This window comes from Chrysochloris asiatica, unplaced genomic scaffold (assembly GCF_000296735.1).
Source record: "Chrysochloris asiatica unplaced genomic scaffold, ChrAsi1.0 scaffold00372, whole genome shotgun sequence".
NCBI classification, from domain to species: domain Eukaryota; kingdom Metazoa; phylum Chordata; class Mammalia; order Afrosoricida; family Chrysochloridae; genus Chrysochloris; species Chrysochloris asiatica.
Genome location: NW_006408890.1, coordinates 1,562,433 through 1,581,552, shown reverse-complemented (window position 1 = coordinate 1,581,552; position 19,120 = coordinate 1,562,433). Strand labels below are relative to the sequence as shown.

The following is a 19,120-nucleotide window of genomic DNA, read 5'->3' as shown; positions in this document are numbered from 1 at the left end:
CAGGTCTTTCTTCAAGGCACCTCTCATTGCACTCATAGGTGTAAACTTTGCAGGTAGCAGTTAAACCATAGTCACTGCTAGTACCTGCTAACCCCACCCCACCAGTCCCCTTGTGGAGTTTTGGAGACTGAGAGAGCTTTCAAATGCTGATTTTAACAGGGGAGCAAACAGCAAAGATTGGAACACTGGATTTATTAATCTGTACAGAATTCCAACCCATGAAGTGTGATCAGCTGATGAAACCTTTGCATAAAACAGCAGGGGTGGTAGGCAGGGTGGGGGACGGGGGACGTGGAGAAAGGCCGATGAGTCTGTTGGACACGGTCTCTGCTGCCGTCCCCCTTGGATATTTGCGGCCAAGAGTTGTCTCTTTCAGTTTGAAATCGTGTTCCTAGATGCACGATCTCAGATGTGTATACAAATTCCTTGAGCTGTATCTCAATCCATCTTGGAGGGGCACCTGTCTGTCTGATCGGGAGAATATTGGACTCTGGGCTTAGGGAAAACATCCTCATCAGGTTTAATAAATACTCATCTTGCACCAAGCATGCAACTAACAACACGATCTCCAAGGCCCACCACTCACATGTACCAACAGACCCACCAGTGGTGGTGTTGTTAGGTGCCGTTCAGTCAGTGCTAACTCTTAGCCACCCTCTCTCTGTACAACAGACGAATCACTGTCCCGTCCTGCACCAACCTCACAATTGTTACGTGAGCCCACTGTGCAAATCCATCTTGTTGGTGGTCTTCCTCTTTTTCTCCAACCCTCCATTTTACCAAGCATGATGTCCCTCTCTAGGTACGGGTCCCTCCTGACAATAGGTCCAAAGTACAAGCCGTTGTTACTTCTAAGGAGTACTCTGGCTTCACTTCTTCCAACACAAATCTGTTGGTTCTTTTGGCAGTCCATGATTCTATCAATATTTTCCTCCAACACCATAACTCAAAGGCATCAATTCTTCTACGGTCTTCCTTATTCACTGTCCAGCTTTCACATCCATATGAGGTTATTGAAAATACCATGGCTTGGGTCAGGCGCACTGTAGTCCTCAAGCTGACATCTTTACTCTTGAATACTTTGAAAAGGTCTTGTGCAGCAAATTTGCCCAATACAATGTTGTGTTGGCTGTTTCCCAAGTTAGATTAGGATGATATCCATTTCCAGAGCTGACAGTATTACCCAACCCCAGTTGATGGGCACTAGGGTTGTTTCTTTTGATGGCTGAGTAAATTTTCTTGTGTGGATGGACCACATTGTGTGTCTCCATCATCTGCAGATGGACACTTGGGTTGTTTCTTTTTCATGACTGAGTAATACTCCACTGTGTGAATGGCCCACATTGTGTGTCTCCATCTTCTGTGGATGGACACTTGGGTTGTTTCTTTTTCATGACTGAGTAATACTCCATTGTGTGCATGGACCACATTGTGTGTCTCCATCTTCTGTGGATGGAGACTTGGATTGCTTCTTTTTCATGACTGAGTAATACTCCATTGTGTGAATGGTCCACATTGTGTGTATCCATCATCTGTAGATGGAGACTTGGGTTCTTTCTTTTTCATGACTCAGTAATACTCCATTGTGTGGACGGACCACATTGTGTGTCTCCTTCATCATGGACTTTTCAACTGTTCCATCTTTTAGTTATTATGTGGAAAGTGCTGCAGTAAACATCATCAATTTAGATACTTTAAAATGTAAGCAACGAAGGAAAAACTAGTGAAAACCATGAAACATGTAAACTTGTAAACACCGTTCTTACCTCCTGGGTGTTCAATACAGCTGGACTTGGTCCGTGGGCCACACTTTGAAAACCTCTGTAATTTTGGGAGATTTTCTATAGTTTTGTCATTTTGGGGCTTCCTCTGAATCAAAGGAGCTATGGTGATATAGTGGATTAAGCATTGGGCTGCTAACCACGAGGTCTGAGGTTCAAACCTACTAGCTGCTTTATGGGAGAAAGATGAGGGTGTCTGCTCCCATAAAGATTTACAGCCTCTGAAAGCCTACACGGGGTTGCTATGAACTGGAATTGACTCGATGGTAGTGAGTTTGGGTTTGGAAGTTTTCTAAATGAATGTAAAGCACCATGGTTTAAGGAGCAGTTTCCACCTGGGTCACCTTTTGTGGTTTTGTATCTGTGTGGGCCCTGAGTAACACAGGTGGGCATTATCATGGGATTGCCGACAGGCATTCTTGTCTTGTCTGAAGTACTTGCAGGAAAGGCTGTGGCATTAATGCACCTGGGAAACATCGTGCTGAATGAAAGAAGCCGGCCGTGTGCAGAATGCACCTCAGAAACATGGTGCTGAACAAAACAAGCGGGCCGTGCATGGACAAGCACTGTGCAATCTTACTAGTTAGAAACAGACCAATCTCTGGAAACCAAGGATGATGTGTGGTGACCAGGTGGGGAGGAACCCAGGTGGTCCACTGGGTGAGCACTTGGTTGCTAAAGGAAAGGTTAGAGGTTCAAACCCAGCAGCCGCTCTGTGGGAGAAAGCTGTAGCAGTCTGCCTCTGTAAAGAGTTGCAGCCTCAGAAACCCTATAGAACATGTCTCCTCAGTCCTACAAGGATGCTAAGAGTTGGATTCCATGCAATAGCAACTGGTTAGATTGCCAGGTCTTTATTCCTGGTCTTAGTCTGGAAGTTTCATTGGAACCTGCACACCATCGGTGAAAATACGAGTACTTACTCAGTTCTTTAAGGAGCTCTGGTAGCAAGCATAGTGTTTACAAGTTGGGCTGCTAATCTCAAGGTCAGCAGTTCTAAACTATCAGGTGTTCCATGGGAGAAAGATGAGGCTTTCAGCATATGCAGACCCAGTGTTCCTTGGAAATCTCCGTGTGTCTTGGCATCATCCTTCCCCTGGATCTAGGATCTTCACAGAGCAGGGACCCCAGGGCCTAAGGAGGTACCCCAATCCTGGCTCTTCTTTCTTGGCGGTAGCAAGTTCCTCGGAGCTCTGATTTTCTGTTTCATCTCTTTTATATCTCAAAAGAGACTCACTCAAGATGCAACAGACTCCTGTAGATTGCATCTGAGTCAGAAACATCTTAGAAGTCAGGATTTACAACACATCACGACAGTTACATCAGATCACATCGTGTTGGTGGTTGAGGGGGCGCGATCGTATTATAAAAGATCTCATGGAGGGGTTGTTACAAACCAGTGAGCCTCCCGGTCCAGCCACACTGACACAAAGCCTTAAATGTAACAGGTTCTACGTTGCTTGGCTGGGTGTGTGATGCATTACCCTGCCTTACCTCTCCTCACCCTTCCTCTTCCAGGCGGTGCACAAACCTAGGAGGGAAACCAGCTAATTTATTCAGACCCGAACCTCCCTTAATGGTTTACACATTCAAGCAGATGCAATCAGCCAGAGCTATGGACTCTCAGCCTTGATGAGCATGGCGATGCTCCCGGGAGCATCTTAAATAGGAGGCAGAGGACCAGGCAAACAGAGTCTGCATTTTTGAATACTAATTTCTAGAATCAGGTCCTCAGTCCTTTCTTCCTACTCTCTCTGTCTGGACGCTATGATGAAAACCATTCAGCATCACGGTGACATGCAAGTCTTCACAGACAGACAGGTGGTGGCTGTAGCCAGGTCCCCTGCACGGAAGGATAGAATTCTACCTCTGAACCGTCCCTGCCTTGTATGTTACAATGTCACAACCAGGATTCCAACACTAGGAAAATCCTCCAACTGTATTTGAATTCTTACAGTGTGAGTTGTACTCATTTGTGTGCGTGTTTTGTGGTTGCAGGGTCCTAGCGAGTCTATTGCAAATCATAGTCACCCCATGCGATAGGGTAGAACAACCCCACAGAGTTTCCTAGGCTGCCATATTTATGGGAGCAGATTGCCAAGTGTTTCTTCTGCAGAGCCTCTGGGTAGGTTCAAACTGCCCACTTTTAGGTTAGTCGTCGATGGAAAACTGTTCACATCACCCAGAGACCCTGTCATGGACCCACGATCAGAACAATCGTCTTGCAGATCCTAAATCCTTCAAACAAAGTATCGCTAACACATTCCCCACCCTTGTTAGGATCCAGTGTAACAATGTGCTTCACCCTTACAGGACACCATGGTAATTAACAAGAGAGGGAGATGAGAACAGAGACACAGTATGGATGTTGTTGTTGTTATTATTGTGTGCTGTTAATTCCAACTCATAGTGACCCCACATGACATAGCTGCTCCATGGAGTTTCCTAGACTGCCATTGGTGTGGAGGCAGATCGCCAGCCCTTTCTTATGCAGCTCTTTTTTTTGCCAGTTTGAACCATCAGTCTTTAGGTTAGTTGTCGACAGACCACACACCACTCCTCCAGGGCCCTTATAGTAGAACTGCTACCAGGATAGTTCTCTGCCAGATCCTCCCTAAGCACTGAAACACAATGTATCACTAATGGATTATCCCTAAACAATGTGTCACTTTGTAACGATGCTGTATCATTTCAACTTCCAGGGGCATCGAGGTAATTAACAAGGGAGGGAGGTTAGAGCAGGGCCAGAAAGGGATGTTGCGGTGATGGTTGTCAGTAGAACGACCCCAAATGTTTTCATAGGTTGACATCTTTCCAGAAGCAGATGGTTAGGTTTTTATTTTGCAGAACTTGTTGGGGGATCGGAATTGCCAGCCTCATCCGCTGCAGTACTGGGGCTCCTGGTGTGTGTATTTAGTTGTGTACAATTTTATCACATGTGTGGCTCAGTGCACCCATCCTCACAGTCAAGGTACAGAACCTTCCAGAAACACAAGAACCCTGGCTTTGTCCTTTTACAATGAATCTCTTCTCCGTTTCAATTGTGTTATAATTTCATACACACACAGATGCATTTCTCACTCAGTCTTGGAGGTGGCTTTATTTACACTCTGCATAAAGCCTTGGAGATTCTTACAAGTTGTTTCTGGGACAATAAAACGTATCTTTTTAATGACACCCGTACAAACCTCTTATGGAAAATGGGAATTGGATGGAAGTGTTCTCCATGGTTACACAAAGCTGCCGTGACCATCCTTGTCTGTGTATATTTGCACACTTGTGGGAGATGCATTTGTGGACTTCACTCTTACAAGTGGAATTGTTGAAACTTTGCACCACTATGTCCAACTTGCCTCCTTCAGAACATCTACTGTTTTTGACTTTTTATTGTGAATTGGGTGAAAGCCGGCAGAGAACAGTTTTCCATTCAAGCATGCTTACGCATTTTGTTTCGTGTTGTGGAAAGACATGTAAATGGTACTTTAAATACCTCTGGATCTTAAATACCTGAAGTATTTAAATACCTGAAGTTCTCTGGATCTTACAGCTCCTGGGTGAGTCTCCCCGACTTTGGGTCCATTCTCTCTGATTCGTGGAAACTGCTGCTGCATTCTGTATGTCCGTTACTATTTGTGGCCGCCTTGTGTAGGGTTTCCGAGGCTGTAAATGTTTATGGGAGCAGACTGCTTCATCGTTCTTCAGCAGAGCAGCTGGTGGATTTGAACTGATGACCTTGTGTTTAGCAGCCCAGTGTTTAAGCCAGTGTACCATCAGTACTTCTGTGTGGTCGTATTTATTGATTTTTTTTGTTTCCTTCATGATTTCCACATCTTTCTTACAGACAGATCTATGAAGTAAACACATCAGGAGTACAATGAAAACACAAAAGACCTAAAGGGAACAGCATTTCCCCTTAAACAAAGCTCAGAAAGGGACAGGGAAAAAAAGGATGAGCAGGAACAGGAAACTACAGGGGGCAGTGTGAAGAGAGACGCTATACTGAAGGGATTTCAACTGATGCCATGAAACAAAAAAAATAAAATGTGTACAAATGATTGAATGGAAAATTAATGTGTTCTGTAAACTTTCACCCAAATCACACTCACAGAAACAATTCTTAAAAGAGAGATGTGAGATAATATTTTAGAAAGATAATCACCAACATCTTCCCTCATATTGTTACCATTATTCCTAACGGGAAAAATATATACATATACATTATTTCCCTTCAAGTACATGAAAAAATAAAAAAACAAAAAAAGGTACCAATTTCCTTTTTTATTCTTTCCTTTCTTTTCTTTGTAACTGTCTTCCCTGTCACCCAAGTTGGTACAAGTCTGCACTCTACCCAATGAAGAATTCTCCCTTCCCTCCCACACCTGGTAGCCTTCATAGAATGTTTATTATACAATGATAAGACCTTTTCTTGACTTTTTACAGCAGTGGTCTCATACAATATCTGCCCCTTTGTGACTAGTTTCACTTAGCGTAATGTCCTCCAGGGTACGCAGGGGTTTGCAGCTTGGTTGTTATTCTTCAGTGTTGTATGATATTCCAATGTGTGTCTGCACCAAAGTTGGTTGAAAAGTTCCTCTGCTGACAGCCTTCTAATTTGTCTCCATCATTTTTGCTATTGTGAATAGCGCTGTAGTGAACATGTGCTTACTGTCTGTGTCATGATTCTTACTTCTTGAGAATGTATTTTACCAAGTAGAGCGATTTCTGGGCCATTGTTGTTGTTAGGTGCTATTGAGTCGGTACTGACTCATAGCGACCTGATGCACAGCAGAATGAAATACTGCCCGATTCTGGGCCATCCTCACTACTGTTGCCATGCTTGAGTCCATCGATGCTGCCACTTGGCCAATCCATCTCGTTGGGGGTCTTCCTCTTTTTCTCTGACCCTCCACCTTACCAAACGTGATATCAGTATTTCTATGTCCAACCTTCTGAGAAAGGACCATACCGTTTTCCACCAAGGCTGCACCGTTTTACGGTCCCACCAGCAATTAGGAGGGTCCCACACCCTTCGCACTCTCTCCAGCATTTGTGTTTTTCTGTTTCTTTTTGAACTTTGCTGTTAATGTTGGAGTAAGGTGATACCTCATTGTTGTTTTGATTTGCATCTCTTTAGTGGGAGTTGTTGTTGTTGTTAAGTTCCATCAAGTCAGTTCTGACCCATAGCAACCTGTAAAAGGTTTCCAAGGAGCAGCTGGTGAACTTGAACCTCCAACCTTGTGGTTCAAATCCACTTTGCAGTCTAGCGCATTAATCCACATTGCCACACTTCTGAGATGCAAATCAAAACAACAATGAGATATCATCTTGGGAGTCCAGGAGGCTTGATGTGGTACTGCAGAATAAGCACTTGACCACAAGGGTGCTTTGAATTGCACGGTCAAAGGTTCAAACCCACCAATTGCTCATTGGAAACCCCATACAGGGTCACTGTGGGTTGGAACCGAATTGATAGCACTTAACAAGAAGAATGGGAGTCCTGGTGTGGTGCTGCGGGCTAATGCGCTGGACTGCAAGATCGGTTTGAACCACAAGGTTGGCAGTTCAAGCTCACCAACCACTCCTTGGAAACCCTATACAGGGTCTCTATGGGTCAGAACCGAGTTGACGGCACCTGGCAACAACGCCAATGGCTAATGGTCCCGACCATCTCTTCATATGTTTGTTGGCCGCCTGAATGTCTTCTTTGGTGAAGTGTCTGTTCATGTCCTCTGTCTATTTTTTTCAATAGGATTATTTGTCTTCATGGTTGGGTGTCCTGTAAATTTTAGACAGTAGTTCTTGTCTGATATGTCATTGCCAAATATTTTTCCTGTCTGTGATGTGTCTTTTTACTGTTTTGGTGAAATCTGATGTGCGTAAGTGTTTAGCATTTAGGAGGTCCGCATCATCTATTTTTGGATATTTTGATAAAGTGAAGGGTCGGAGAAAAAGAGGAAGACTCCCCCAAGGACTTGGTTTGGCTCAGTGGCAGCATCAGTGGGCTCGAACGTGGCAACGATTGTGAAGTTGGCCCAGGATACGGCGGTGTTTCGTTCTGTTGTACATAGGGTCGCTATGAGTCAGTACCAACTCAACAGCACCTCATGACAACAGGAAGTTATCTATTTTGTCATCTGCTGTTTGTGTGTTTGATAGTGTTTTTATGTCATGAATGTGAGTCCCTAAATTTGTCCCTGTTTCTTCCTTGGTGCTCTTTATATTTCTAGGATTTATACTTAGGTCTTTAATCCACATCGAGTGTGCTTTTGTTGTATACGATGTGGGTGTTGTTTCGGCCTTCTGCAAATGAATGTCCAGTTTTTCCAGCACCGTTTGTTGAAGAGACAATCTCTTCCCTCATTTAAAGTGCTTTTTGTCAGAGATCAGCTGAGTAGAGGTGGATCGGGTTATTTTTAGGAACTGGTTTTGTACACCTGATTCTCTGTACTGTCTGTAATGAATGCCTTTCGGTGTGGGGGTGAGCTTGGTAAGCCGGCTCATTTTATAACGTCTCCAAATGCTGACTGTCACTGGGGCATGGAGTCGGCGGTGTAAGCCAGAGTCCTAAAACGGAACACTGACCTTACTATGTTCTAAACATAGTCTAGACACTGTACAGGAAGTTTGTGCTCTCTGGTCAGCACACAGTGTGCTTTTGCCAAGCATTTAATAACTGGCCACTGCCTGCCTGTCATCCGTACTGTACTGTGGTGGTTTGTGTGTTGTGAGACCCCAGATGCGACATCACCAGTATCAAATACCAGCAGAGCCGCCCACGGTCTTAGTTTTATCCGATAGTTTGCAAAACAAACCAGTTTTTCATCCCACAACTCACAGCCCTTCTGCGGCTTGTCATTGATTGCAATCTCTTTTGCGGCTCACTTCCTCCTAGTGGTTCCCTCTTTGTTTTGTAACCCTTCCTGCTTTCTCTACTCCGGCCCTGGCCAAATGCTGTCCTTTGGGTCTTGAAAACTTGGTTGTTGTAAAGAATGCACAACTCTCTGGTGTTGTTGCTCCTCTTACGGACATGACATTGTGTTTGGCTGGAAATTGAGACCCGGGGTGCGTTCAATTTCAAGTCTGAAGAATGACAGATGATCATAGTTTTGGGGTTCGACCTGTCTGTCCATCAGACCATGTCTTTTTCTTTCTTTGTTTTTTTAAGCTTGTATTGTGAATTGAGTGATAGTTTACAAGGGATAACATCAGTTTTGCACTCAAGCTATCGGATTTTGTTTCATTGCAATGATGACAATCCCCTCCATGTAATATTGTTTAACAGTACTTGCTTCTGATCCTTCTATTTTTATTTCTTTTTTAAATGTACACAAAAACACTCAGGAATATGTAATCATTTAAGCAACCAAAGGGCCCATTCTGCAAGCCTGCCTCCTGGCTGCCGGCTCTCAGTCCCTCTCTTCCCACGAATCTAGAGTACTCAGCTGCTCCCTCCCTTCTTGTCCCCATCTCTGCCTCTATCTCTGCTGCTCTTGATTGGTCCATAGCTTTAAATCATCCTTTTCTACAGCATAGACACCTCCTGCCTATATGTTAAATGAGTACTGTCTTCAGGTTAAACGTGGGTTAAACCCCCCGCCCCCCCGCAGATTCGCTGTCAGATCAGCACTGGACTGTGAACCACAAGGTCGGCAGTTCAAACCCACCAGCTTCTCCTTGGAAACCCTATTCAGGGTCGCTATGTGTCGCAACCGGCAGAATTTATTTAAGTTCAGTAAAAGGACCAGTGTAAAACATTAATTACGCCCTAAATCATGCAAACAGGTGCCTTTTAGAAGTTACCTTTTTGTTCATTGTCAGTTGTGAATGCGCATTGCCGAAGTTTCTTGCCGAGTTATGATATAAAATATCTTGTTTGTGTATGCAATTGAAATAAAGCTTTGCTTTACTGAGTGGGAGAAATGGTTAATTATACAAGGAACGTAATTTCTGTGCAATTAGACTTGGAAAGTACAGAGTCACAAAGAAGGAAATGAAGATGAAGCGCGGCATCATTGTGCTTTTTCCTCCTGAAAATATGCTCAACGATTGTGTCTTGAAATACTTGCTTTGTTCTCTCTCTCTCTGTCTCTTTCTTGTCTCCTTCTGGGATCCCACTAATATGGTATATTAGACCACGTACAAGCCCACAGAACTTGGAACCTTTATTCCGTTGACCCTTTTGGATTTTGGGTTGAATTCTTTCTTTTGACTTACAAACTCCGACTGCTTCTAACTCTCCCAATCTCCCAACAAACGACTCAGTTGTGTTGAGTGTATTGATGAGGTGCTGAGAGCAGTTGATGTGCCTGAGAGTGTGGCTGTGAGTGAGAATGGACCCATTGGCAGTGGCTTTGGTTTATTTGTGTGTGGGGGGAGTGGAGTGGAGGGCTTCAAAAAGTTCAAGGAAGAATCCATGATGGCATTTAACAACAAGAATAGCTAGTGGATTTGAACCACTGACGTTGCAGCTCAAACCGATATAGGATCAGCACTCACTGTACTCCAGTCTGACCTCGTGTCTTCAAACACACAGGTCTGAGATCCAGGTGTGGGCACGGCTGGCTCCTTCTGGAGGTTCTGGTGGTGGTGGTGGAGGGTCCTCCCTGATCCAGCTCCTAGGGGCCCCAGGTGTTCTGGGCTTGTGGTCGCATCTCTCCCATCTCTGTCTCCACCTTCACACGGCCCCTCTGTGTCTACTCTCCTCTGATAAGGACCCCACTCATATCGGATCAGGACCCTCCCTACTCCATTGTGACATGAAGTTGGAAGCATGACACCCTTTGGCCTTGTGCAGTATTTAAGGATTCATTCTCATCGAAGTGCATCCTTCGTTTAATCCTCAGCCAAGTGAATGGTTAACTGCCCTTCCATCCATTGAAATGAAACGTTGTCCGGTTCTGCGCCAGCATGCCCACAATCCATTGTGGATCAGATCTTTGTGATTCATAAGGTTTTCACTGGTGGATTTTCAGAAAGAGATTGCCAGGCATTTCTTCCTGGTCTCTCTTAGTCTGGAAGTTCCAGTGAAAGCTGTTTAGCATCCCAGCCCCACACACAAGCAGCCACAGACAATCAATGGGTGGAGGCCCATGCATGAGACGCTCTCGCTGGGAATTGAAGCTGGGTCTCCTACACAGAACAAGAGAATTCTACCCCTGACCCGCCCAGTCACAGAAGTGAAGATGAGAACAAGACACTGTTCTCTTGGGATCCATAAGGTTTTTATTGATTACTTTCTGGAAGTAGGTATCCAGGCCTTTCTTCCTGGTCTCTCTTAGTCTGGAAACTCCACTGAAACCTGTCTACCATGGGTTAACCAATACTGATGGCATAGCTTCCGGCATTCTATCAGACATTGTTCTCTTGGAATCCACAAGGTTTTTATTCATTACTTTGTAAAAATAGGTTTCCAGGCCTTTCTTCCTGGTCTGTCTTAATCTGGAAACTCTGCTGAAACCTGTTTAACATCCCAGTCACACACAAGCCTCCACAGACAGGTGGGTGGAATCAGACCCAGGTCTCTCACGTGGTAGGCAAAGATTCTACCTCAGGCGCTTCACTTCCTCTGTAAGAATGTATTCTACTTTTAAACCTTATTTGGATTTTTTTTTCTCTCTCTTTTGCAGTGTTTCCTCCACAACCAGATCGTGTTGCCATAGTGACAGGAGGTACGGATGGAATTGGCTATTCCACGAGCAAGCATCTGGCCAGACTTGGCATGCACGTGATCCTAGGTAATGCATTCCGCAGATAATGGGTTTCAGAGTTCATGTAAAATGAGCCATGCTGCATTTATGGTTGCTTAAAGACATTGAAGGAGTCCTGGTGTGGTGCTGTGGGTTAATGCACCAGATTTTCAAGCTGTTTGAACTGCAAGGTTGGCGGTTCAAGCTCACCAGCTGCTCCTTGGAAACCCTATACAGGGTCGTTATAGGTTGCAATTGACTTGACGGCACTTAACAACAACAACAACAGCAAAGACATCAAGGTACATATAGGCAGAGCATTCCAATGCAGAAAACGTGTTAAGGCGGTGTTTACAAACTGAGAGTCAATGGATGGGACTACGAGAGTCAATGGATGGGAATACGATTTATGCTTTGATACTGAGTACATACAAAGGGGTTTCAGAACGTGCCTTGGGAAATTCCATCATTGTTTCATTCCATTTGTTTTCCCACAAACCTTTTCAAGTCTTGTTGAATTTTTCCATGTGTCACTGGGGGGACCCTCCCCTTCAACACGATAAATATGAACATGTGTTTAGAATATCTGAACCCTTATCCACCACTCCAAGGGAGAAGGATGAGGCTGTGTGTCCCTGTAAAGGTTTATAGTCTCTGAACATCCTATACAGCATCGCCGTGAGTTGGAATCCACTGGCTGGCTGTGAGTTTGGGTTTGGTTTTGTTGTTAAAGTATATAGACATTCAACATTTGATGTCTGTCCTTTATTGTCATTTCTTTGGGGTAATTTCTGCCATGGTTTACTTGGGAAGATAATGATGAGTTGTAGTTGAGTTGGGAGACTCCAAACAACAACAAGGACTGCAAACCACAAGGTCAGCAGTTCAAGCCCACCAGCCTCTCCATTAAGATATATATATATATATTTTAAATAAAGCCTCAGAAATCCTAAACAGGATTGCTATGAGTTTATGAGTTGGAACCGACTTGCTATCACTTAACAACCACAAGTTGGGTAGGTCCTGTCTTAGTTTTCAAGCTCTGCTGTATTAGAAATATCACAAAGGGGTGGCTTTAACAAACAGAAAGTTATTTTCTCACAGTTTAAGGGGTTGGAAATCTGAATTCAGAGCCTCGGCTGTAGCTGAAGGCTTCTCTCTGTCACCTTCCAGCGAGTGTAGGTCCAGCATTCCTTGGAACTCTCCATGCATCTTGGCATGAATTTTCCCTGCATCTAAGAGATGCCAACCACATGGACTCTGGTTCTGAATGACCCACTTCATTCCTGGCTCTTCTTTATTGGTAGTATAGCAGACCCTACCTCTCAAGTTTGCTTGTTTGAGCTGTTTTAATATCTCAAGAGAGATTGACTCAAGATACAATGAAATCCTGTATATTGTATTCTACCTCATTAACGTAACTGCCAATAATCCAGTCTCGTTAACACCGTAAAGGTGAAGAAAGAACTTAGAACATAGAGCCATTATATCCTATCACAAAATGAAGGATTGTATCATAATTTTGAGAATCATGGCCTGGACAAATTAGCTCCAATTCACATCCACACAAGTCATGATGGGGTGCAGTTGATAAATCCTCATGTGCCGTGGCTGACAACTTCTGAAGGGTTAACCACTGAAAACCCTACGAACAAAACAGGACATTGTCAGGTATAGTGCCGGACTACGAGCCCCTCAGGATGGAAGGCATTCAAACACGTCTGTTCTCAAAGTAGAGTTGACCGTGATGATGTAGATGGATGGAGTAAAGCCCTCGGGACATTCCTTTTCTGGTGGGGTACCCACCACGCAGAATGAGGAGAAGCACCTGTAGACATCCATTAATAATCAGAATGTGGAATGTACAAAGTGTGGATCTAGGGAAATTGGAAGTCATCAAAAATGAAAAGGGATGCGTAAACATGGATATCCTATGACAGCCTGGTTTGGGCCATCTTGAATCTGAGAATGTTATGGTTTACCACAATAGGAATGACAAACGGTAGAGGTATAGTATAGCATTGATCGTCAAAAATAAGATGGAAGGAATACACAGAGTCACTATGTCAGAAAGAATTGATCGATGTTCAACCATTTCAAGAGGTACCGTATGATCAAGACCGGATAATATTGAAAGAAGAAACCCAAGGCGTACTGAAGGCACCGCAAAGAACACGCCTCCAGGAATTGATGGACTACAAATTGAAATCTTTCAACAACCTGATAGAGCACCGGAGGCACTCACTCATCTCTGCCAAGAGATTTGGAAGACAGCTATGTGGCCAGCTGACTGGAAGAGATCTAAATGTGTGCACATTAAAAAAAAACAAAGATGACCCAACAGAATGTGGATGGAAATCATTGAACAGAATCATTAATATCACATGAAAGTAACAGTTTTTTTGGGAAGACCATTCAAAAATGGTTGCAGCAGTACATCAAGAGGGAGTTGCCAGAAATTCAAGTCGGATTCAGAAGGGGATGTGGAACCAGCGATGTCACTGCTGACGTCACATGGATCTTGACCAAAAGCAGAGAAAATGCAGTTGGGTATGTAGTGGATTATTATATTTAATATTGTTGAAGAGTTGGACATACGTATTCATCTTCTTCTTCTTGAAGTAATTTGTCTTTAGAGACTCCTCGTTCAAAAGACCAGCGTTTATTTACCCAATGACAGAGTTCAGAAGGGATCGGAATGGAGGAGGAATGGAAACAGGAAATGCAGGGAGGAAGTGGGATGAGTGATATTCCTTTGAAGGGCTCACAACCAGTGACGTGAAACAAAATGTGGAGGAATTGTTGACTGGAAAACTGACGATCTGCTCTGGCAACCTTCATCTAATTCGCAAAAATAAAACGAAGTTTTAATTGAGGTTATAACCCGGATTCAACTCAAACACATTGAGATTGCTATGAATTGTTTCGTTATTCAATTTCCTATCTTTTAATGAGATTTTGGAGTCCCGGTATGGTGGTTTAGAATCAGCACTGGAGTGTTAACCACAAGGTTGGTGGTTCAAACCCACCCACGGCTCCTCAGAAACCCTGTACAGGGTCCCCACGAGTCACAATTGACTGGATGATACTTCACAACAACAACAACAAGTGGTTACATGTACAGCGAGGTACCCACACCATAGAATGGTTAAACATCCAAGAGCAAAAGGACAGCATTTACCCAAGGACAACGTTCAGAAGAGTTGGGAAAAGGAGGACCGGGAACAAGAAACACAGGGAGGAAGTAGGAGACATGTTGGTTCATAGAGCGGATTGTAACCATCGAGATGAAACTCAGTATATGATTTGTTGCAAAACTGATGATCTCTCTGTGGGCTCACTCAGTTCACACACACACACACACACACACAAAGTTAAAAACAAAACAAAACACAAAATAAACCTATGGAGCACAGTTTTACTCTTCAACAACTGTATTTGTTTTTGTTTTTAGTTTAAAAGTACAGGTAATTTCAGAAGTATCCTAATGTACAGAGATAGCAAAAAACCTGCTTTGCCGTATATCCCTGTTGCCTTGGCCGCCTAGAATCACAGCATTTAAAGATGTAAATAAGTTTTCTGGCTATCTATTACGTACCTTACAGCTCACCCCCTAGTGTTGCAAGACCCTCAAATCAAAACTCCCATCCATGTTCAGTTTTTCTTTCTTTGAGGAAACGAGAGGCGGGAATTACATTTACAGCCTCATCTTGCCGATGGGGCTAGCTTTGAAGTGCTTCAAGGACGCCCTGGTTTATAGATTTCCTTTCCGCAGGTCCCAAAGGGTGTGCTTGGTAATATTTATCTGAGATGTGGCCAGCCAGCCGGAGCCAAAGACATTTCTGAATCTGTTAACTATTTTATTTTAACTCAAGGCTGTAAACAATAAAGATAGAATTGTTATTCATTTTGAAAGGGCGTTGTAAGAATTAATTGGGGGCTCGTGGCATTGATGGCAAAGAAATAACAGAGAATGCTGTTATTAAATGCTATCCAGTCGGTTTCAACTCATAGCGACCCTGTATAGGATTTCAGAGGCTGTATAGCTCTGCAAGGAGTCCTGGTGTGGCGCTGTGGGTTAACGCCCCAGACTGCAAAGCTGTTTGAACTGCAAGGTCGGTGGTTCAAGTTTACCAGCTGCTCCACGGAAACCCTATACAGGGTCTCTATGGGTTGGAATTGACTCCATGGCACTTCACAACAATGTATCTTTGCATTAAGCAAATCTGCACAAGACCTTTTTAAAGTGTTCAAGAGCAAAGATGTCAGTTTGAGAACTAAGGTGCGCCTGACCCACGTCATGGTATTTTCAGTAACCTCATAGGTATGTGAAAGCTGGACAGTGAATAAGGAAGACCGTAGAAGATCGTAGAAGAGTTGATGCATTTGAATTACGGTGTTGGAGGAGAATGTTGAAAATACCGTGGACTTCCAGAACAAACAGATCTCTGTTGGAAGAAGTGCAGCCAGAGTGCTCCTTAGAAGCCAGATGGCCAGACTTCATCCCTCAGACTTCGGACATATTGTCAGGAGGGACCAGTCCCTGGAGAAGCCCCAAATGGTCAGTGGTTTGAACTCAGTAGCTTCTCCTTTAGAGACAGTTGTAGCTGTCTGCTTATATAAAGATCCTATGTGATGGAGCCTGGGCAGTTCTACTCATGTCCTGTAGTGTCACACTGTGAGACTAAATCAATTTGATGGCAGTGGGCTCACCCAGGGTGGATAGTTTTATTGGAGCTTGCAGAGTAAGAGCAGGAAGAAAGGCCTGGTGATCTACTTTTGCAAACGAGCCAGCAAAAACCCTACGCATCAGAGCAGAACATTATCCTCAGCAGGGACTCATCGCCGGAGGGTGGCGTTGCGTTTGCTGAAGCCGAGGGTCCGGTCAGCGATGTTGAGGAAGACTGAACAATGGTGTTTGCTCAAGTTGCACATGGGGTCACCGTGAGTTGTGCTCAGCTCAACATCAGCTGCCACCGAGTGGCGGAACGTGGGTGGTGGAAGGTGTAACCGAGGCGAAGTCAATTGAGGCCACACGCAGAAATGCCAAGGAGAGTAGTAGAGTGTTTCCTTTTCAGGCATCTCGGCCTGAGCTGACCTGGGTGGGTCAGGAATGGGGCCCGGCAGTTGCCTCTCCCCTACCTGGTGTCTCCTGCTGGCTTGCTCACCTCACCCGCAAGCTCTCTCTGAGCACCCGAGCACGCCCCAACGGTGCGCTCTAATCTGTATTGTATGGAGTCTCCATCCCATGACTCATTCCTGCAGGCATTTTCAGGCATGAATGTATGTTGGCACTGTGGTGTCCTTCCCCAGAAAAAGACAACTGAAAACCTGTAGTCTTGGTATACACACCTGAGAAGTGGGGCTTTCTGCTTTACTACCTTCAGGTACCCAACAACAACAGTGAGCAAGTCTCGTGCTTTCTTCGTTCTCCGTCCACACTCACTTTGGATGATGCAAAAAGAAAACCAATTGCTTTCCTTAACCCTATATCCCCGAGTTTTTATTTTCACCAGCGTACGTCCTACACAGAACACCTAAAGTCGTTCTTCAGAACTCAGTTCCAACAGACACACCTGCCAATGATGGAAATGTTTCTGATAATAATAACTCCTTGGAACCCTCATCATAATTTTAATTGGAGCAATAGCTCAGCTAAGTGAGAGTTGCTCCTAGAATCCAAGTATTTTGTGGGTGTCAGTGGGCCTTAAAGGGGGTCCCCTGGTTCACGGAGTCCCCTTGTCCAGCAGGATTGGACTGTTGGCTGATTTCAAAAGGTTGTAGGTTTTCCTGGGCTGATTTTCAGCAGGAGATCACCAGGCTTTTCTTCCTAATCTCTTAGTCCGGAAACTCTGCTGAAATTTGTCCAGCCTCACAGCTTCACACGGGCAGTTGGGTGGGGGACTGTACGTGGCAAACACTGGCCAGGAATTGAACCCGGGTCTTCTGCGTGGATGGTGAGAATCCTGCTCCCGGAGCTCTGAAATTTTTAGAATGTTCTCATTCTATGCTGCCATTTTGTGTGACTGTCCTATTTATTGCTTGTGTTATTCTTGACCTTTGTGTGTTGCGTCTGTGTTCAGATGCCTCATGGGTATGTGAATATTTGAATGCAGTTTGCCAGATAACTCCGCAATGTTGTTGTTGTTGTATTGCAGTTGAGTAAGTTCCGACTCATACACCTGCTGCTGCTGACTTGATTCCAACACACGTAGTCACTCTGAAACATAGAACTCCTCCACAGGGTTTCCATAGCGCTATAGGATCGGCACTGGACTGCGAACCACAAAGTCAACAGTTCAAATCCACTAGCAGCTCCTCGGAAACTCAGGGTAGCTATGAGTCAGAACCAACTCGACAGCACTCAACAACTACAACAGTGTTTATGGAAGTGTTCCTGGTGTGACGATGTCGGATCAACACTGGATTTTGAACCACAAAGTTGGTGGTTCAAACCCACCAGCTGCTCCTTGGGGAACCCTGTACAGGGTTGCTATGAGTCAGAATCGACTCGATGGCACTTAACAACAACAAAAGTGTTTATGGGAACAGAATGCCTTATCTTACCCCCGCAGAGCAGCTGGTGGATTCGAACCACCAACCTTGTACTTAGCAGCCCAAGGATTAACGCAGTACACCACCAGGCTTGGACTCACACACAACAGAAGGAAACACCACTGGGTCATGCGCGATCCTCACAATCGTTGCTACACCTGAGCCCATTGCTGCCGCCACTGTGCCGATCCATCTCATTGGGGGTCTACCTCTTTTTCGCTGACCCTCCACTTTACCAAGCACGATGTCCTTCTCCAGGGACTGGTCCCTCCTGACAAGATGCCCAAAGTATGTCAGAATAAGTCTTACCATCTGGATTGGTCAGGAGAATTTGGGGTTTGCTTTTTCCAACACATTTGTTTGTTCTTCTACCAGTTCATGGTAAATTCAATAGTCTTCACCAACCCCATCGTTTGATGCACCAAAGGCATCCATTCTTCGGTCGTCTTCCTAATTCCTCAAATTGACTTCTTTGCTCATGAACAATTTCAAGAGGTCTTGTGCAGCAGATTTGCCTAATGCAATAGGTCGTTGGATTTCTTGACTGCTGCTTCCGTGAGTGTTGATGGTTGGTCTGAGAAAAATGAAGTCTTTGACAACTTCCATCTTTTCTCCCTTTATACGGATGTTGTTTATTGGTCCAGTGGTGGGAGTTTTTGCTTTCTTTACATTGAGGTGCAATCCGTGCTGAAGGCTATGGTCTTTGATCTTCATCAGTACGTATTGTAAGTCCTCTTTGTTTTCAACAAGCCACGTTGTATCATCTGCATATCACAGATTTTTAACGAGTCTTCCTCCAATCTTGATGCCACGTTCTTCTTCATATAATGCAGTTTCTTGGATTATTTGCTCAGCATTCAGATTGACTAAGTAAAGTGAAAGAATACAACCCTGGTGCACACTTTTCCTGTCCCCTGGTTCTCTTCCAACGACTGCCTCTTGGTCTATGTACAGGTTCCTCATGAGCATAACTAAGTGTCCAGAAGTTCCCATTCATCTTAGTGTTCTCTGTAATTTATTACGATCCACACAGTAGAATACCTTTACATAGTCAATAAAACACAGCTAGACATCTTTCTGGCATTTTATTTTATTTTTTTT

At 44.3% G+C, this 19,120-nt stretch overlaps 1 protein-coding gene across 1 annotated transcript in view; it reads left to right on the top strand.

The window, feature by feature from the left end:
• DHRSX (dehydrogenase/reductase (SDR family) X-linked) overlaps positions 1-19,120 on the top strand; it is a 130,182-nt gene that overhangs the window by 32,196 nt on the left and 78,866 nt on the right. Inside the window, exon 2 of the mRNA XM_006876269.1 lies at positions 11,405-11,512. Within this exon, the coding sequence (XP_006876331.1) occupies positions 11,405-11,512 (108 nt within the window). The remainder of the gene's footprint in view (positions 1-11,404; positions 11,513-19,120) is intronic.